The sequence below is a fragment of the Amblyomma mixtum genome, chromosome 8 (genome assembly GCF_055824585.1).
Source record: "Amblyomma mixtum isolate Tamu chromosome 8, ASM5582458v1, whole genome shotgun sequence".
Classification (NCBI taxonomy): Eukaryota; Metazoa; Arthropoda; class Arachnida; order Ixodida; family Ixodidae; genus Amblyomma; species Amblyomma mixtum.
The window spans coordinates 55451256-55470739 of NC_143019.1; the positions used below are offsets into that span (position 1 = coordinate 55451256).

Sequence of the window (19484 nt, forward strand, 5' to 3'; positions counted from 1 at the left end):
CGTGGGAGGACTCTCCTCTTTGGTCTTTGATGACGATAGCTATTGCCAGAGCCTCTGCGGAGGAGGGGTTGTTAAACATTGCATGCTTGTGCATGCTTAAATTTTAGTGTCAACAAATTTGTGTTATGCAAACACATTAAAATAATGCAGCAGGGTACTATTCTATTCATTGTCTTGTTGCTGCAAGTGATTTCTCAGATGCAGCGAGTAATTGGTATTCCTTGAAATTATCTCTGGCAGTGAATGGGCTGAGATCACGGTTGAGTTTCAATGTTTTATTTACTGACCACCTGTACGGCTTTCATTCTTTATTTTTGTGGCCTTGTGAATGCTGCTGGCTTTATCACATCACTAGAGCTATGCCTTGCAAGTCTTGTATAAACAATTTGGACTTTTATGCCAAAACTGCCACCTTATAGGCACTGGTCGTCCGGAGTGTTGATTGTGCCTCGCTGGCTTAGTGGTTTAGAGGGTTCATCTTCATCGGCTGTACCAGATTCTGACAGGACTGACAATTCCGTCCAAGAGCAGTTGTCTTCAGTGTCTACATCTTTCTCGCCGCCTTTTCTCTGGCGCTGCAGTGGAGTGGGTTTGCCAGCTGGTATTGTCAAACACTCTGCATTGATGTTGGCACTCGTACCATCATTGACAGCCAGCGCAGCCTCTTCAGGAGCTGTGGTAGGTGCAGTCAAGCTCTCGTTCAGTGGAGTGTCATCTTTGGACGCCGTTGAGATGGCGCACTCGCAAGATGGTAGTGATGCACTAAGCTTGGCAGGTTCCGCATTCATGTCGCCTCCCAAGATTGTCGAAATCGGGCTTGCATGGCTGATTTCCACTGCACCAACTGTGCTGTACTGAGAGTCGGCAATGAGGGATAGTGTTCTGTCAACCTGACCACCTTGTATCTGGTATTCCTCACTGAGAGCGTCCTTGTTCATGTTCTGTTTTACTACTGCCTCAATCACGAGCACAGCATTCTGTATTGCTGCGAGTTCGTCACAAACCTCAGTTTCTGTCTCCTTTACACTTCTTGCTGCTTCATCAGTCCTCTGTTCTGCATCGTGCATTTGCAAATATTTGTCACTTGGGCTGTCATTGTCAAGGGTGTCCAGTGTTTCTCCACTCTGAGCTAAACGGCAGCACATGCGCTTCTTGAGAGGCAGCTGGACTTCTTTGCACCCGTCAACCGCAGCTGCTTTTTTGGCCTGGACACTGCTTTCATCCTCCTGGTTGTGAAAAGGACTGTCGGTCACCTGAATGCCTCTAGAATCGGCAGCGCCCTCTGCAACTGAGTCTAAGTGCCCACTATTACCCGTTTGGTGTATGGATTCATTGGCTGGATTTTCTGAAGTTACTTTCTTGAGCCCTTCGGTTCCTTCAGAAACTGCACCGTGAAAGGAGTGGCTCCTATGAGCCAATGGTTGTACAGCAGCTGAAGGTTCTGTGTTAGTCGCTTCTGCTATATCTTTACACGAAGAAGATCTCACAGGCTCAAGGCAGGGGGCAGCACTGTCTTCGTGTTCATTCAGAACTCTCTGCCCTCCGTCATGATGCAGCTGTGGTAAGGTCCTTGGAGGTACCACCTCTCGGCTTTGAATGGACAGCGGCCTTCCTATAAAGCTGCTGCTATTGTTGAGTACACCTGTGATCGAGTGCCTCAAGTTGAGTGGCTTGAACTGATTTGTAGTTGTAATGCGCAGTGTCCTCGTTATGTTTAATGATCTTTGAATTGGGGCTGAGTTCCTGTTTGAAGCAGGAAACCTAGAGAAGTGGCTGGCGGTCACAAGTTCGTGACACTGCAAGACTGTCGTGTCCTTCCTAAAGGAAACGTCGTCGTTTGTCCTTTCTTCTCCTTCTGCGGGTTCCTGCTTGTCTTTCTTTGATTTTGCAGATTTCTTGTCATTGTCGTCGTTCCTCGCACAAGACGCCTCTGCATTGCTTGACGATTGCCCGTCCTCATTCTCGGCTGCTTTGCTCCGAGTCATTTTTTTCTCATATCTTGGTGGAGGCTTTGGAGAACACCTCTGACAGACTGTTGGCGAGTACACTCGTGCTTGCACATCGTCATTTGTAACTTCAATGTTACCATCCAGCACAACTTGTGTTTCCTTGTCAACACACTTGAGAAGCACATCCTGTTCATTAAGTGTCTTGTCTGTGGTCGGTGATCCTTGTTTCATACCAAAAGTTTCTCTGGACTGCTCAGAGTCTGGAACTGCTGTGAATTGGTCTTGAGAGACTACCCTCATATCAGGTTCATCTGCTGCTTGAGTCTTTACCTCTGCAGTATCGCCCAGATGCTCTTTACTTCCTATCGAAATATCTTTGTTAAGCGGGCCCTCAAGTGACTCTGACAGTCGTGCACTATCAACAACACTGTTCATGCCATCATTTTCAGCAGCAGCTGAGCCTTCTATGGTTCTTGGAGCAGTTGCGTTTTCATCTTGTCCTTCAAGTGATTCTGAATATCTGGCAGCATTCTCTTCGCTTTCACTGGCAGCCATAGAGTCCTTTGGAGCCGTCAAAGCGCTTGCTGCTTTGCTGTGTGCTTCAAATGATTCTGAAGGCTCTACACTCTCGATGGCAGCGCTCTTCTCGTCATTTTTAGCAATGGCTTCCATGTCCTCTTCAGTTCTTTTGGTGCCTTGCTCTGTCCTGCGTAATGTTTCAAAGAACTCGGGGAAGCTGTAGACTTTGCTGGCCACAATCCCTTCCTTCTCCAGTATGTGAGCTGTGAACTTCTTGCAGGCTTCCCTAACTCTGCTGCCCTCACTCTGCTCACGGTCGCTCGCCTTCTTTGATGTCACGCTCTTGGCCTTTATGGTGTGCCGCCCCGTTACGTCCTCGACGGGCACTTTCATCTTCACCTGACTCGTCGACAGATAGTCGCAGTCCTTTACCACAGTGTCGCTATCGACGTCTTCGATGGTCTTGAACCAGTGCACAGACCGCTGCCGACTCTTGAACGTCGACGACGTAGAGAGCTTACTTACAGATCCTTTCGTGGGCATCTCCTCCGTTCCCGACTTGGTGGGAGTCATTGCTGACGAGGCCACGCTACTGGCGGAGGTGCGGCTGCGGCTGCTCCAGTATTCGGATTTAGCGGAAGGCACCTTATAGCAACCCATTTCCGAGATCACTGGTACCTTGAGTGCTGTCTGGCTTTCCTCACTGCACTGGTTGTGCTTAGTTTTCGTGTGCAGCCACAGTGTTGCCGACGGACTCCTTTCGTCCCCTTTCCTGGTATTTAAGAGGTTCTCCTTGTGCGTGACGGTGCCGGTTCTTTCAATAACATTTCTCTTTGCTTGTGGGAGGGGCAGCGGCCTCGCACTAACCACTTCGTGAGAGTTGCGCGAGTTGTCAATTCCCCGTTGCGGCGGCCACAAACGAAGGTTGCCCTGCAGCACGACGGGGCCATACATTCGAATGATAGGCGCTTGGCCCTCGTCCTTCTTGACATGGGAATCATCCTCAAACAGGTTGCTGTGGGGGTCGCTGTAGTTGGTGGTGTAGTTGCCAGATGTCCCTTCGCTGGCCTTCGAGCGAGTTCTGTCGCTGCACACACCTGTTGAGGACAGCTGAGTACAGCCCCCCTGCATATGGGAGAGGGAAGAGGATTTATGGAGTTACAACAACAATGTACACTATTTGACTGGTTGCAGAAAGGGAGGAGAGCAAAGGAGATCTTTGTGGTTTTGCATACTGTTCTTTTACGCCTTTTGGTGTAGATATTGACAGAACTACTACCCAGCTGTGCACTCTCCAACACTTGCAGCTCTCAGCTAGACCAAGTTGAAGAGACACTGAGGTAAACTCCGTCCTGTTTTTGTTCACACCACACTAACAGTTGATTCTGTGCCTCTTTCTGGCTATGTTGATATCTTCCTGGCAGCGAAATGTGCATTTATTGCTGAGAAATTTGGATTTACAAATTTATTGTCACTCGATGTAAACTTGTGACATCAAGACCAAAAATGAATCCGTGATCATTGTTTGGAAGTGAATGATGGTGTAGCATAGCCTCAAGGATCCACTCACTGAAAATTGAATTGAAAGACCGCAGTTTTTAGTGAAAGTAGTGTATAGGAAAAAAATTGGGGAATAAATGTCCAAGCTGATCCCCTTTTACACCACACCAAAGATAACATGCAGCATCGTTGAAGGACTGAAGACTCATTCCCATCCACACTTCATAGAAACATTTGTATGTTCTGTAGGCTATTTTTCTTTTTCTGATACTTCACCTTCCTATTCTTCTTTAGCTGAACTGTACAGTGTGGATAACCTATACTCCTAAATAAGCCATCACACATGCAACGTAAGCTATGCATCGCAATACACTATATATATGGTACATAGTTGGAGACTGTGATGCAGCATTTGGAGACTGCGGTGGTGCTATTGTTAACTAGGTGCGCCCTGCACTATAAGCACCCAAGAAGCCACGACAGCATTGCACATGACCTATCTGGCTGCCCATCTGCCTGCCTGTCTGTGGAGCACATTTTTGTGTTGGGTTTCTCAAGCTGCGTCTAGCTACATTTGAGGTCACGGAGTGGGTTGTAAAGGAGACTTACGGACAGCTGACTTGTCTGATTTCCGCTAATCCGCGGTGGTTCATCGTCTTCATCTACGCTGGCTCGCACCAGTGAAGACATATGCTGGAGCAAGTCTTCTCCAGTGTTGCCAAGAGACATGTCGGATTCCTTGTCAAACCATGGCCCTTCGAAGCCAGCGGCCATGCTCTCATGCGTGGATGAAGATGCGACCATGACTTCTGGGACTGTGATGTCTCGCCCATGGATGCTGTGTCCCATCCTCACTGTGTCCTCTTCTCGCTTGCATTGCTGTTGCTGGACAATGACACTTTCCCGCGTTGATGAAGAAGCTATGGGCACTTCTGGGACAATCATGTTCTGGAGAGCCTTAGAGTGCACCGAACTGTCCCTGCTGGCTGCCACCTGTGAACTGCTACTCCTGTTACTTCCGTGCAGTTCCTCATCCTCCGTGGTGGGAAGCTGTGTCTGCGATCTTGTACTTGCACTCTGTCCCCGCCCTTTGTCCTCTCCCATGTCCTGTGGCACTTCATCTTTGACCCCTTCTGTAAGTGACGTGTCCTGTGGCACTTCATCTTTGACCCCTTCTGTCAGTGACATGTCCTCCTTCACCTCAGTGTATCTCGTGGCCTTCAGAGACGGTGAAGATTTGGTCGTCAGAACAGTTTCCTCCTTAGTAGGAACCTCCGAGACATTAGCAGACGACTTGCTCACTATTTTGACTTCTTTCTCATCAGAGCTCGGGAGTGACGAGTCATACTGGTTTTCAGTCAGGCTCATATCGCAAGCGGCTGTCAGTGGGATCTGGTCTTGTGATGCAATCTTGGACTTGCTGCGGGAGTCGACATTACCCACGCAGGCTGGGTACACCAAGGGAGTGCCAACCCTCACGCTATCTTGGGTGGTCGTCATGGACGTCTTGATGTAGGCAAAGTTGTAGAAAGCCTCTTCGCTTCGTCTAGTTGGTGTGAAAGACCTGAAAAAATTGGAGGAGCAGTGTGTTTAGACCCTAGCTGCAAAGCATAATTATCATGTACTGGTAAATGTCACATGATGACTGCTGACTCGCACAGCTTCAAATGTCAGTGGAACAGAGTTCTGGTGGCATGTTAAGCACTATAGTATATTCCTACTTGCGTCAACTGAACTAGTACACCAGTACACTTGAGGTTCAGGATAATTTTTACTAACGTTCATAATGTTCAGAAGGGCGCTGTCCATATTGAACTGCCTGTAAGACACTGAGACAATGAAAGGAACTGCACAGTTATGTGCTCTTCTCCTTGACTTTACCCTTGTCTCATTGCTGAATCTGTTGTCCCGGACTGTGATTTGTTTTCACAACAAACAGTTATCGCCCACTAAACTATCCGTAGTTTGAAAATACTTTTTGAGAATGTGTCGGTGGACCAATGCCAAACATGGCGACACTGTCACATTGTGTAGAGTGCCTGGCCAGATTTTTTAAGTGGAAGAAAAAATGGGAAAATCATATCAATGCCTAGCCAAAAATGTCTCTTGGACAAGAAACATACTTGGCTTCATCATTTCACCTCTGCAATCCTCGACATGTGCCCACAGCCACCTCACAGTACTGCTTATAGCCCTTTGAAACTCTATAAATGTGCATATCTGACAGGAAATAACGAAAGAAATATATCTCTTGGATTTAAGAGAGTTCAAAATTTCATGGTTTATCATAGTTAATTCTAGCTCTCTCTGTACAGTGTATTAAATGCATTCGACAGTTCCAGAGGTTCTGTCAAGTGTTTTCACGCTCCGTTTTCCCAAGTTCATATTTGCTGCTAAAATATAAAAATTTTTCTGCATAAAGGAATGAGACTGACTGTATAAGTAACATTTTGTGGGAAAATTTTCAACCTCTTCAGTCTCGCATGGCGTTTGGTTCAAGAAGAGTAAACTAATGGCTTGTTCTTATTTACTGTTCATGTCCAACTTTCTTCCTCATTTCCTCAAATTACATTTTATCTGTTTGCTTACTGTAGGTTTTTTTTTATACAAGTAAATATTCATGGGGCAAAATCTGATACATACGTGACAGTCGATGCCTCCTGTGTGATGACATTGGTGGTGGTCGAGAGGGACAGAGCTGAGCGGTTCACTTTTGGGCATTCGTTTGCACTATCTTCTGGAATAGGGGCCGTGTCCTGCTGGATCTCTTGATGAGCTGTGTCACAGACCCAGTTCTTCGGAATTTGAATCTCATGGGCCTCTGGACTGTCAAACTAAAAGAAAGAAAAATTGCCACAAAGCTCGCTGTAAGGTCTGAGGCTGAGGCAGCAGCTCGCAGTATGTCAAAGGCTAGCAAACAATTTTCATATGCAGCTATACTTTACCATAATGAAATAATACGTATAACTAAGGACACACATTAGCTTAAAACTTTCGATGGAAGGGCCTCTCTACTAGTGGATTTAGTAAATAGTTTTTCTCTGGAAACTAAAAATAATAAACTGTTCCATTCATATACACTCCAAAATGGTCCGGAAAGCTGCAGGGTGCTTCTTCGATGAAGAAGTCAAAATTCGTTTTTCTGACACAATGTCTGGCAGACACGAAAGTTGCCCTGAAAAACTGGAAGGGACGCTTAAGCTCCACCTTGAGGGTATGACACGATAGCATTCATGGTTTAAGGCCAATATGTGTGGAATTCGTTATTCTCTACTTTACATTCAAAGATTCCTGCGAATCCTCATACTACTCCTGGCGCAGCGGTTATGCCATGCGCCGCACCCCTGCAATGGTTGGTGCTGCCACCGGTGGCGCTTGTGCAACCCAGGTTGTTATTCCCGAGCAACCTGTCGCGACCAATCATTAACTTCCACCTACCACGATGGGCAGATTGATCATAATCCGGTGGACAGGTTGTGATGACGCCACAATGTCACATGACCTAATTGGGCCACCTAGGTTGCTTCTCTGGAGATTTTTCGTAGATTTTTTGCTCACGGTCAACGACGCCAACAACAACGCCTGCTTTCCTGCAACACGGGCTTCTTAATGCTATTGCATTAATACAAATGTGGGAAGGGAGACATGCACCACTGCAGCCGAACTTTTAGAGCGCAGCTCTTTGGCGTCCGTTCCTAGGTTTCGCGTCGTCGTCGGCCTCGTAACCAGCTCCGCCCCCAATGTCACGCTTTTCAATTGGTCGAAATGCTCGCGACGTCACAGTGCACGAATTTCAAATGGGGCCAATTGTACTTTGGCTAGTAACCATGCAACCAATCAAAGGGACCAATCAAAGGGATCGTATAGTGATGCTGCAACTAAGTTGGACTGAGTTTAGTTAATTGCTTAATTAATCAATTAGCCTAATTAATATAGAGGAGAATGAAGAGGTCAGAAGAAAAGAAAAGAAAGATGCGCGCCGCAGCGACAACAGCGTCCGCGGAAGGAGACGCTGCTGAAAAAAACAGATAGGTACGAAGCCGCGTTCCCTCCACCACCACGCACTTCCCCACTCAGTAAGACGTTGCTCGTTTCATATACGTTGTGTCGAACATCCTAGACAGTTCCAACAATTGACAGGTTAATGACAGAACACGATGGATAGAAATACAATAATATAAATATGAAATAGCCTAATTAACCTTTCTAGTTAGACCGCATAAATCAATAAAACCGAGAACGAAATTGGTCGAGTTGGGGAATCGAACCAGGGTCTCCGGAGTGCGATACGAGCACGCTAGCCACTCCGTAATGCCAGCTGAATGGTTTGGAATGAACAAAGGCGTGTCTAGCTAATACGGTCTTCGTTCACTCCCATCTTCCCCCTTTCCCTTACGGTGAGGTGCAGGTGTCCACCCAGATATGCGAGAGAGATACATTTCCTTTCCTCAAAAAATAAATTTACCGTCCAGCAAGGCGTACAGCCGAATTGGCGATGGCGTTCTGTGGACTCCCTGGCAGCGTTGCAAGACGCTGTCGCGTTCCACTCTTACAGGCGAAGCTTAACATGTTAACCACACATCAGTAACACACGCAGACAGCCAATGGACGCGTCATTCGCTGGCAGCACTTGATTCATCATTCACAACCACATTCTTAACGTATGCTCCCTTGCCGCACATGCCAAGGACATACACCACGATCACATTCTGCGCCATTCCTCTGTACTTTGCTTTGCTGAAACCTGGATGGATCCCAAAGAGCCTCTCGAAATCATAGATTTCCTATACTGCTGTGGTGCTCGCAGAGACCACAACAGAGCGGCGGGAGTCGCTATCTACTTGCGCACAGGTCTCTCTGCAATACCAGTCGAAATGTTTGGCACGTCACATGAGGTTGGCGAACTGTGCGCCGCAAAGTTGCCCAACGGCTTGCTGGTAGTAGCTGCCTACTTCGCCCCTACGGCACTCACGAAAGACGTCGTGCACTTCCTGCAACTCGCATTAACCGTCCATCGATCCACACCGATGTTAGTAGTGGGGGACTTTAATGTTGACATAAAGACAAACAGCAATTTCCTAACACTTATGCGGGAGAACATCCCGTTCCTCTCGCTCGTAACGCGACCCACGGCTGTGACAACCTCGTGAGGCACTTGTATAGATCTCGTCTTTGAGAATCAAGCATTGGTGTACCAAGTCGAACATATATCAGTCTATTTCTCCGACCACAAAGCTTCCTTCATGACTGTCAAGAACTGTTAGTGGAGTCTTTGTTAAAGGAATACGTGTGAAAAATAAAAAAAAATTCTGTGATAGCGCATACATGTGTTGCTCGATTTCTTTGCCTCAATCTATCGAAAAGGTGAAACAGCTTATTTGCTGCGCTCAAATTTCGCATTAGGAAGTAACGTAATCGTCGGTAATTTTTTATCTCGTCCTCATCCCAACTTCCCGTAGTTCCGAATAAAGAATGAACGCTTTCAGCAGGTTAAGTCAAAAATGCATCTCCACTTTTAACGCGTTTATGTAAGTGCTGTTTCTCATTATACGAGAAATAGTTAATTCACAGTGCAAGCACCATTTCCTAGTGAGAAGCTTGATAAATCAACTTTATGGCAAGTGCCCCTTTAGAAAATGAGGTGCACGTGATAGCTGGGGATAGTGCACCATGTGGGGAGCACCTTAATCATTTGCAACTTCCAGCACTACGAATTAATTCACATGCCGTGCCCGATGTTACTACTAATCACTCGCATGAAAGCAGTGACCCTCAACCTCTCGCATTGTTAATGCTTTGTGCCATGCCAGCATTTCGAGAGGCTTACACGCAGGTAGGAAAGCTCTTGATGAGGGCTCTCCTCAACGACAGCTGGCTGTTCGTCACTACTGTCCCTGCCTCGTCGCTCCCAGCTCGTGTCCGGCACTGTGTCGGCATCCCGTATTTCATAACCTTCCGCCTCGTTGTTTCCGATGTCAGTGTTATTGAGCTCATCCTGGTACTGTGTGAGCAAGAAGTCATATTTCAGGAGGTGTTGAGTCTCTTCTTTTGTCAGAGCCAGCCTTGGAAAGAACCTTCTCGACACCTGCATTTTAGAACCGGCACATTCCACAGGTCAGTAAAAAGACGCCACTTAAAGGTCACTAAGAGCTCTAGACACATAGCTAAACCGATGGGCATCACGGAACCTAGCATTGTGAATTAGGTTGCTAATAAAGGAGTTACCACTGTGAACTTATGTCATATATCTAGGTTCGGAAACACAGCTGCAAAGTCTATTTCACAGTCAACTGAATCCACCCAACGTCTGCCAGCCATCCAAAAGCATGTCACAAAGAACGCGTACAAGACGACAAGTTGCTTGTAATCATCGAACTGGCAGATAACCAGCATCAAGATTGCCTTTCATCACAGTTTGCTCAACTATGAGAATATTGTACAGTACCTAGCCTGGACAGGTTTGCACAGAATTTTTCAAGCCAATATTTCATTTTGCAAAAAGCTAAAAAACATGAGGCACCTGTAAATTGAGGAAACGGTACTGACAGTTTTATGAATTACATGACCAAGTTTTTCTTGTGAAGATACCAAAAGAATTTCGTTTGAGTAGCAGGCATCTCGTATCGTTATGAATTTCCAATTAGAAGCAATAAAAAAAGGAAATGACTCAAATTTATCATGAACTTGTGAATGTGACACTGGCAGGTGTCACTAGAATTGCGTTATTGCATAATAAACAGTTAAAAGTGTGTAGGGCTGAGCAAATACAGCAACAGATGACGAACTTGCGCGATCTTGATTAAGTTTATAATTGAAACTAAACTGAAAAATACAAACCAGTGCAAACAAAGCTGGCCACATCGCCATGAGTCCTGCATCATCCCCTTCCCCAGTGTCATCAGGTGGTTTGGCATTTAGTTCAGGATTCAGTTCGGCATTCTTCATACGCAGATTCCTGGCCTGGATCATTGTCGCGAGTATTTCCCTCGGGCTTGGGTTCTGGTTGACTTGCTGAAGGCGTTCCAGTCTGTCCTCTGGAATTATCAAGTGACTTGTCACGTCATTAAGATAAGACAAAATTTCAATGGCTTAGTTAGTATGTGGCCGTTTAACACACCCTCTGAGAATGCGAAATTAAAAAAAAATGCAAAATAAAATAATGGCCTGCGCAGGGATCGAACCTACGACCTTCGCGTTATTAGCACGACGCTCTAACCGACTGAGCTAGCAGGCCACGGTAGCAGTGATATGTTTAGAAGCTATCTATGCTTTTTGAGCCTTAATGATGCATTTTTTTTTTCTCAATTTTTAGTGTTTTAATTACATCACCACACGAGGTCGTCTATAGTAAGCGTTTCCGTAAAGGTTCGCGTCCACCGAATTCAACCTCCGCTAGACTGCATCGTCTCGCGTTCGCAGTTGTATTCCACTACTGAAACCAGCCTCATCGCGTCATGCTGTTTCTCAGCAGAGGTGTCAATGCTACGTTACAGCGATACCACCACAGCCAACAAAACCAGTAAAAATTAGTTCTAAAGAAAACCAGATGACCAAATCATGAACCGCTCTACGATGGCCCTACCAACGTTTTTGGCCCTACAGCCCTATGGAATCAAGCGTAGCCTCCGAAATCTGGTTCCCTTTTGGTGAATGTTATATTGTGCTGAAGGCTTTAATGCACTAACGAACATTATTACCAAAGCGTGTGCGGCAATATTTTGAATGTATACATAATTCAGGCGCTTTTCGTGAATATCTTGTTTCTCAATTGTTCAATCCAAGCCAAGTGAAAAGGTGTAGCCTGTAGCCAAAAATGATTCGAGGATGGCGGCAGCCTCAAAACAAGCATTTTACTCCTTGCTGGCCGGATGGAAAAGAACGATTACTCAACGCTAATGGAGCTTAGTTTCCACAGCTCTTATGTCAGTTGAAAACGTAAGTAAAGCTCTGTAGTCTGGAAACTGCTACGCCTGACCGCGTCTCCACATCATCTCGCACTTTTCGGGTCTTTTGGGTTCGCGTCCGCGAGTTGGTTGTCGCTAGGGTGCCTCGATGGAAGCGTCTACGAGTGTGCGGATATTCGGAAATTACGCATGCCGAGTCAGATATCATCCTGTATGATTATTCGAACGAATCAAATAGTGTATGTTAAAAATTCGGAACGATGCCTCACCTCGAAGGTCACGCCTCACACCTCTCGCCAGTCTCGTGCATTGAAGTTTCCGTTATCAACAGCAAAAAGTACCCGTCCTATGCGCATAACATGTGCTTCGACCACCCAGATGGATGTCAGTGTTGCGAAATAGCGCTTCGCTGTTTCTCACAATTTACCGAGATTGGCGACGTAGGCGTCCGAGTCGTGGAGGAAGTTGGGTATGACAGTGAGGTGGAAGTCGTCGTCGAACGTCATCTTCACCTCGCCAGCATCGTGTGTCGCCTGGGCGAAGTCCATCCACGGGTCCTGGTCCCTGTTGCGGTCAGTGGGCGGCGAGAACCAACGGTTGAATCGTGTGACCCCTCCGACGGAGCTGCGAACGGTCGGACGCACTGCGGCTACTCCACAGACCGTGCACATTTACTGCTCGATCCTTCAGAGCGCACGCCACAAACTTTTGGATGCGTGTTTTTTTCTTGTTAATGATTCGCAAGGCGTTATTATACACGATTATCATGTGGTATCCTCCTACGACTGCTGAATAATTTATAATCAATTTCTTTTTCGCGCCATTTAGGTTTCAACAGCCGAACGATGGCTGTGACGTCAAAGAGAGGTTATAGGTCATGTGGAGCATGAAAAACTGTCATTCTGGCTCTTGAAAAAGGCTCGCTTCAGCCCTGTAGTGAATTAAAACGATGAAGTAGCGATTACAATTTTCCATGCCTCACGTGACCTATAAATTCTCTTTGACGTCACAGCCATCGTTCGGAGGCTCAATGGTTGCACGTTCGGCTACTGAGCACGAGAATAACACGGCATCAAATCGCAACCGCGGCAGCCGCGTTTCGATGGAAGCGAAACGTCGAAACTAATCCACGCGGCACTTCTCTGCTCATTCTCTCACCCTCTACGTCCTCTTTTCATGGCGCGGTTGAAGCGTTCACCGAGATGCGACCCTAGCAGCACAGGTAATGGCCCAATATTGAAAACGTATTGGCAAAGGCCATTCCTACAAACTGACCAGAGTGCAACCGTCCATTTGCGATATTGGGCCGATTGCCTGTGTTGTTTCGGGAGACAGTTACTGCGCCTTTCCATATAAAGCAGAAACAATTTTCAGTAACGACGTGGGCGCATTTTACTCCAGAAAAACTCCCCTACAGAGCTATCGGTGTAAAAATAAAAACCCTGTTATATTACGCCTGCCCTGATCTTGTCGCAGCCATGCGTGGTTACCCGCATTGTTTTTTTTTTTTTAAGGAAATGCAAGGCACAGCAACGTGCCTCTCACCTCGATGGACACATCAACCGCGCCGTGAGTGAAGGGGGGCGAAGGTCATAGCGAAAGAAGAAAGAGGATAAGAGGTGCGGTAGTGGAGAGCTCCGGTATAACTTCAACCACCTGGGGATCTTTAACCTGAATTGACATCGCACATCTCAAAGGCACCTCAAGCAGGACTGGTAATCGGGCCAATATAGGAAACGTATTGGTAAAGGCCTGTCTTACTAAGGACCAGGTTAAAACCATCCCATATTGGGCCATCACTTGTGCTGCTTGGGTACGTTTTGCGTGTCGCCTCCATCAAAACGCTCCAGCAAACCACAAACTTCTCAGAGACGTCTAGCTAGACGTCTCTGAGAGGTTTGTGGTTTACTGGGGCGGCCGCCGAGGCCGGGTTCTGTGCACCCAAACGGGCTCACCTTTTCATGGTTGTCGCTGTGACGGGTCGTTTGAAGAGGTGAGGCCAAGAATTTTGTACTTCTCACGCGAGGAGACGCGGCCGAGCTCGTTTCAGGTGGTCGTGTGTGAGGTAATTTTGTTTGGGGTTAAAAAAAAGGCCGAATTTGTCACGGAGCCATGGCCCTGTCGCGACCGCCGCTGCAGCCGCCGCCCTGGAACTTCTTCTTTGTCCACTTCCCACCACGTGCGGTGAGAAGCGGCGAGCACTCGGCGAAGAACCGGGAGCCATGTTACTCTCTCTGGTGACCGAAAATTGCGCAGCAGCTATAAATTGATAAAGTTTTTAAGCATGAAATGCTTTTAGCCCCCGTTGTCGGCAGTGTGGTGACGTCACGCCGAGACCGAGAGCCATCATCCGGGCACTGAAATCCACTCATCCGGGCACTGAAATCGAGTCATCCGGGCACTGAATTCCAGTCATCCGGGCTCTGAAACGAGAACATCCGGGCACCGTACGAGACAGCGAGATTTAACGAGACTCCGTAAGCCCTCCTACGCGACCGGCATGCAAGCACTGGATGGTCTCCAAATGAGACAAAAAATAACTGCTGCCAGTGCCTTCTCAATGTTTATCAAGATATCAGTGGAGCTGTGGGTTTGATAACACACGGAATTATAATTTCCGATTTCTAATAACGCGTGCAAAAACCACATAAATTGCATGTTGCACTTCGTTGTCGTACGTGATCCGGGGGAGAAGCGCTGCGTTCAAATGGCAAGGCATCGCGCTGAATGGGTGGTGGCGTTCCTCCCTTCCTGTACGGTGCGGTTCGGGTGTCCACCGAGATGACATTAGGCCCGTAAACATTTCATGCTTACTCTACTCTCGGTTACGGGAGAGGCAGAGATTTTCTTCAAGATCAAGAAGCGCCAAGGTTTGGCCCGCCTGGTTGGACCGATATGTGCACAAAAAGCACTAAAAAGACGAGGATACAGAAACTTAACGCGATAGCGTCGATACGCAGAAAATCCGGCTTTGGCGCTGTGCGAAAAATCACGGGCATGGCTCTTGCGGGTGGTCCCCAAGCGGATAGTGAGCAAACTGCTCGCCGTGGCAGGTAGCAGGTAAATTATTGATTGGTTGCTCGGGAAGAGCGACCACTGGAAAATACCCACTGGAAGATAATTCCAGGCGTATTCTCGGCGTATTCTCGTTTACATGTTTATGTGTTCTCTTTTTGTAGCGAATGATTGAGACAGATTTGTTAAAAGTAGCTGCCACCCGTCACCTCCCCCATCTCTTCGTCTTCTGTCCTCTCTCCTGTTCCTGTAAAAGAAAAGGGGATTTTTCTCTCTCCACTTTGAGCAGGTGGAAGCTTCATAGAACACCGCTGACGGACTCTTTTTTTTTTTTTTCGAAATTTGGCGGCCGCCTACGCTCCAAACAGAAAGGAGTAAAAAGAGAGTAGAGCTCTCCTTTTTACTCCCATATAAGTGTGTTCTTGTTTAGAGTATAGATTCGGCACGGTCGTTGGGGAATACCACGACCGGTCGTGGGGAATACTCACACACGCTCACAAATATAGCTTCATCAAAGAGCTCTGATGTCACCTATGCCGCCAGCAGCCAGAGCCCTTAAACGCTTTAATTTTCAACTGCGACACTGTTTAAAACTAGCCCATTGCCAACAGCGCCCCTGGCGTCAACTTTTAGTGGCGTATCTTAACTCTTCGTTTGCGTTTTGATGTTTCGGTCTAGTCCAGCTTTATTTCAGTGCCGCGCAGATGACACGAGTCCGCTAATCTCCAAATTTTGTCCTTATCAGCCTCTATATATGTATTAATGTGATCTACAGAGAGCTTCGCAAGTGTGCAAGCACCGTCGCCGTTAGCCGACGCCAACGTATACGTTATCGGCGTCCTAAATCTTGCCGTAGGAGATGCATATTCCCTAATATTTCTTCCGTCACCTGTAGACGAACGTCCCGAGTAAAAAACCCCGCAAAATAGACAAAATTCTGTTTTTGTACGCGCGCTCGCGAAGCGTCGTCTGCTACTCCAGGCAGGAGACGTATACAGTCTTTGCCAAAAGTAACCAGGCTGCGCGGTTTGCTTCTCGGTCGTGTATTGAAGCTATCATGCCAGCCCTCAAGCTCTAAACCTCTATATGGTAAGAATACCCCTGTCCTCACCTTCAAAGAACTTTTGGATCTAAATTTAGGGAAGCCGAATGAGAAGCAAACCATACAACCTGGTTACTTTTGGCAAAGACTGTACGTACGACGTGGACCGCGTGAGAATATTCTCTTTTAGCTGCCGAACTGACGAATTCGTTCCTTGCGTTTCAGCGAGAGAGAGAAAATAAATATTACTGAGAAGCAGGTCTTGAGGTTTGCTTAATTGGCGATCATATGGGTACATGCATGGTGTCCTCGTTCCAGAGCTCCAGTGGCCCGAGCTGCTTCACGAACCTGGTCGATAAGCTCTAGCTGATCTTTCAAGGATACGCAGTCAGTGGCGCGCCTCCCACTGCTTGTAAGACGCATATGTGTCGTCTGTTCAGGAATTTTCCGCACACCTCCACGAAACGTGGAAATTTAAAAGTGTGGGACTTTTGCGTCACACCAGAGACAGGTGTCAAGTGCTGAGTAGGATACATTTTACTGTATTTTAGGTATACGTTTCGAAATGAGTTCGTCTGTATTCGGCGCCAGGCTACAGTGGGAATGAACGAACATCACTTCTCCCTGCCGCGGCCGCACGAATTCAGCCGCTTCGCGCCCACAACACTCGTCGCGGCGAATCAGCTAGGGTACGTCTAGCTGCCGCCCACGTACGATATAACATGCAATGCCTACCAGCGAGCAGGGCTATTACTCAGGCCTTGTCAGCCGTGTTCTCCTGTCGGATCCAAGCAACGAGCTCGCAACGCGGGCCTTTTGCTACTTATCTTGGCTTTGTCTTCTTGTTAGGGGGATTGAGCTCGAGACACTTGTAGCATGCGTGCTGGCGCGATCCAAAACAGCTGCTGCTGCTGCTCCTGCCGTTGATGCCCGCGAGTGCTACCCCCCCCCCCCCCCCCCCCCCTCCATATCGCGTGGGAGTCGGAACCGATGGAAACAATGTGAGGCGAGCTCAGCAAGCCCAAGGATCTAGCTTTTTTTCTTCCTTTTCCTCACGGAACAAAACACCTGCTCAGCTAGGTGAGCTGCACAAACAGGAAAGAAAAATAAGCAAAATAAAGAAAGTGAAACACGTTGGCACAAACAAGAACAGCTGCGACCTACGAAGACCATGGCAAAACTAGAGACCTATGCAGCACTGACAAACATATCTGGTTAAAGCAGGAGGCAGAGCCGGTGTTTCCGCGCAGGCTAAAATGCCGCGATTTTTTAAACTCCATACGAAGGGGATGTCTGAAAATAATGAGTTCTTAACTAGAGATTAGCGCCGATGTTTTTTCAGCCAACTGACATGGCTAGGCTGAGTTATGTCCAAACTGCTGAAAGAAGAAACGGCAGGCCTTTAATGCAGCATGTCTACGAAACTTCAGATCCGTAGCATCAGCATACTGAATAGAGTCTATGTACATCTGTATACAGGACCACCACACACGTGGCCTTGTTAAAACAAACAGAAAAGGCTGAAAATCACCATTCTCTTTCCCCTATTGCTAGAGAAAACATTTTGTAAACTTCCTTTCAAATCGCCCAAGAGAAAACACAAAATTGCATTGTAGAGGAACAGAAATGGTAATTATGCTCATGTGGACTTCTTAATAGTGCTGCATGCATCTGCACTATACTGTGTGCAAGTCCTAATACATGAATGTACTGTCGGGGACAAAAGTGGTATACTCCACGTGGCGGGAGCCGGAGCAACGAAAAACTGCGTTGCAACGCCATCTACACGCGGCATCTGGGATCGAGACAGTTAATGCGTGACCTTGATTATTAGCGGGCATGTCGCTTGGCTTGTTTCAATGTTTCGTGCTTTAGCTCGCCAAAATGCCGCAGTTTTCCGTTGCTCCGGCTCCCGCCGCGTGGAGTATACCACTTTTGTCCCCGATAGTACATGTGCAAAGAATGAGATCTCTCAAATACAGGACAGTATACAGCAATGATGAACAACTGCAGTCATTGTGTTCTTTACGACTGACTGTTCCTTTATGCATTAACACAACTCAAGCATCCTATACAGACACTTTCAAAAAGAGGTCGATGGAAGCTGCCATATTGGGCACTGGGCTTTGCTTGCAGTACAGTCACGGGTTAAAAAAGATTAGCACACGAGACGGAACACCAGAGCGCTGGAATGACAACGCGTGGCGCTGCGGGTGGCGAAGAGGCTGATAACGAGAGTGCCGGGCCGTTCCCATTCTACGGTATTAGGGGGGTTAAGTTGACTGCCATGGACCAGCGAAATTACCGGCTAAAAGCAGCGCTATCAGCTATTGTTCCCGCGGGTTCCTTTTGACAAACCATCGCGGACATAAAAAAACAGTAATAAAAGAAGCCATCTTTGTTTGATAACCGAGCCAAAATAAATGCCGCATGCACAGTCACGTAGGGTCGGCACTTCGACGCTCGGGTGGTGCACGCTTGATAAAGCTTACTTCCTGCCGTCCCCCCCTAGGCTGCAAACATGGAAACGGCCCGTTAGGCAATTCTGCGTACCGCAGCGCCGCGTGGTGAGATATACGAATTCTGATCGCCAGTGATCTGTGCTAATATTTTTTGCTCGCGACTGTACAGGAAAGAGTCGAGGTTTCAGCTCCCCCACGATCTCACCACAACCCAAAAACCCGGTTTTCCGGATGGTTTCGAAAAGGTCTATGTTTATCCTTGTCAAGTTCCATGCCAGATGGAAAACAGACAGCCATAGGAAACCAGTTCTCAGATAGGAGCAATCTTTCTTTGCAGGTATGAATGAACTCACATATGAATAAATCTGTGGATGATTGATTCAGTTTGCAGCCACAAATATAGACACCCAATTTTAGTTGCATGTTTGTATTCTCTGTATTGATGCACAATACATAAGTGTACATGAACTAACACATGGTATCCGCCTACGACCGCTAAATAATTTATAATTACACTTCTCTCATGCTGTTTCAGTTTGGATTTCAACAACCAAACAATGGCTTTAACATCATACGTGAGTATAGGTCAAGTGAGGCATGGAAAAAGCTACACTGAATAGTTGACACACCATTTTAATTGACTACAACACTTAAGCAAGCCTGCTCAAAGAGCTGGAATGGCAACAAATGATGCATCAGCAAATATATTGTAATTCTTTCATGCCTCGCATGACCTAAACTCACCATTGACATCACAGCCATTAAAATCGAAATATCGTGAGAGAAATTTAATTATAGACTTTTTTAGTGATCATAAGGTAATACTACATAGTAATCCGTGTGCGCTAGTCATTACAAAGAAGAAAACACACAAGCAAAAATTTGGTGTCTACACTGAATAGCAGTAAATCACAGTGCAGCAATGTAGGGCTAACTGGAGAGACATGGGAGAGGCCTTTGCCCTGCAATGGGCATAGGCAGGCTAATGGTGATGATGATGAACACTTTAAGCCGACGGGTGACAGCCAGTCCATACGCTAGCTCACAAGTGCATTTTTGCAACATAGTTGCAAAGAACTAGTTAATCATGATT

At 46.9% G+C, this 19484-nt stretch overlaps 1 protein-coding gene and 1 non-coding gene across 4 annotated transcripts; both read right to left on the reverse strand.

The window, feature by feature from the left end:
• Nucleotides 1-260: 260 nt before the first annotated feature.
• On the reverse strand, nucleotides 261-14352 carry LOC149332493 (uncharacterized). 3 transcript variants are annotated; one of them, XM_089558091.1, is made up of 7 exons: nucleotides 13828-14351; nucleotides 12300-12436; nucleotides 10806-11002; nucleotides 9796-10053; nucleotides 6612-6802; nucleotides 4578-5532; nucleotides 261-3593 (listed from the first exon to the last, which is right to left on the reverse strand). In XM_089558091.1, exons 1-7 carry the CDS (start codon nucleotides 13833-13835, stop codon nucleotides 414-416), a joined length of 4926 nt encoding a protein of 1641 aa, XP_089414217.1. In that variant the 5' UTR covers nucleotides 13836-14351; the 3' UTR covers nucleotides 261-413. The 3 variants fall into 3 exon arrangements, with proteins under 3 accessions (XP_089414217.1, XP_089414216.1, XP_089414218.1); XM_089558090.1 differs by having other exon boundaries at nucleotides 12300-12496; XM_089558092.1 differs by lacking the exon at nucleotides 9796-10053 and having other exon boundaries at nucleotides 12300-12496; nucleotides 13828-14352.
• TRNAI-AAU (transfer RNA isoleucine (anticodon AAU)) lies at nucleotides 11129-11202 on the reverse strand. The gene has a single exon. It is a non-coding gene; the product is annotated as a tRNA-Ile (tRNA).
• Nucleotides 14353-19484: the final 5132 nt, after the last annotated feature.

Excerpts from the sequence above, each read along its gene's own strand:
- LOC149332493 (XM_089558090.1), bottom strand. Across the intron at positions 6,803-9,795 it reads AAGAGCTTTCCTACCTGCGT|TTTGACAGTCCAGAGGCCCA; the intron begins GTAAGCCTCTCG and ends TCTTTCTTTTAG. Across the intron at positions 3,594-4,577 it reads ATCAGACAAGTCAGCTGTCC|GGGGGCTGTACTCAGCTGTC; the intron begins GTAAGTCTCCTT and ends TCCCATATGCAG.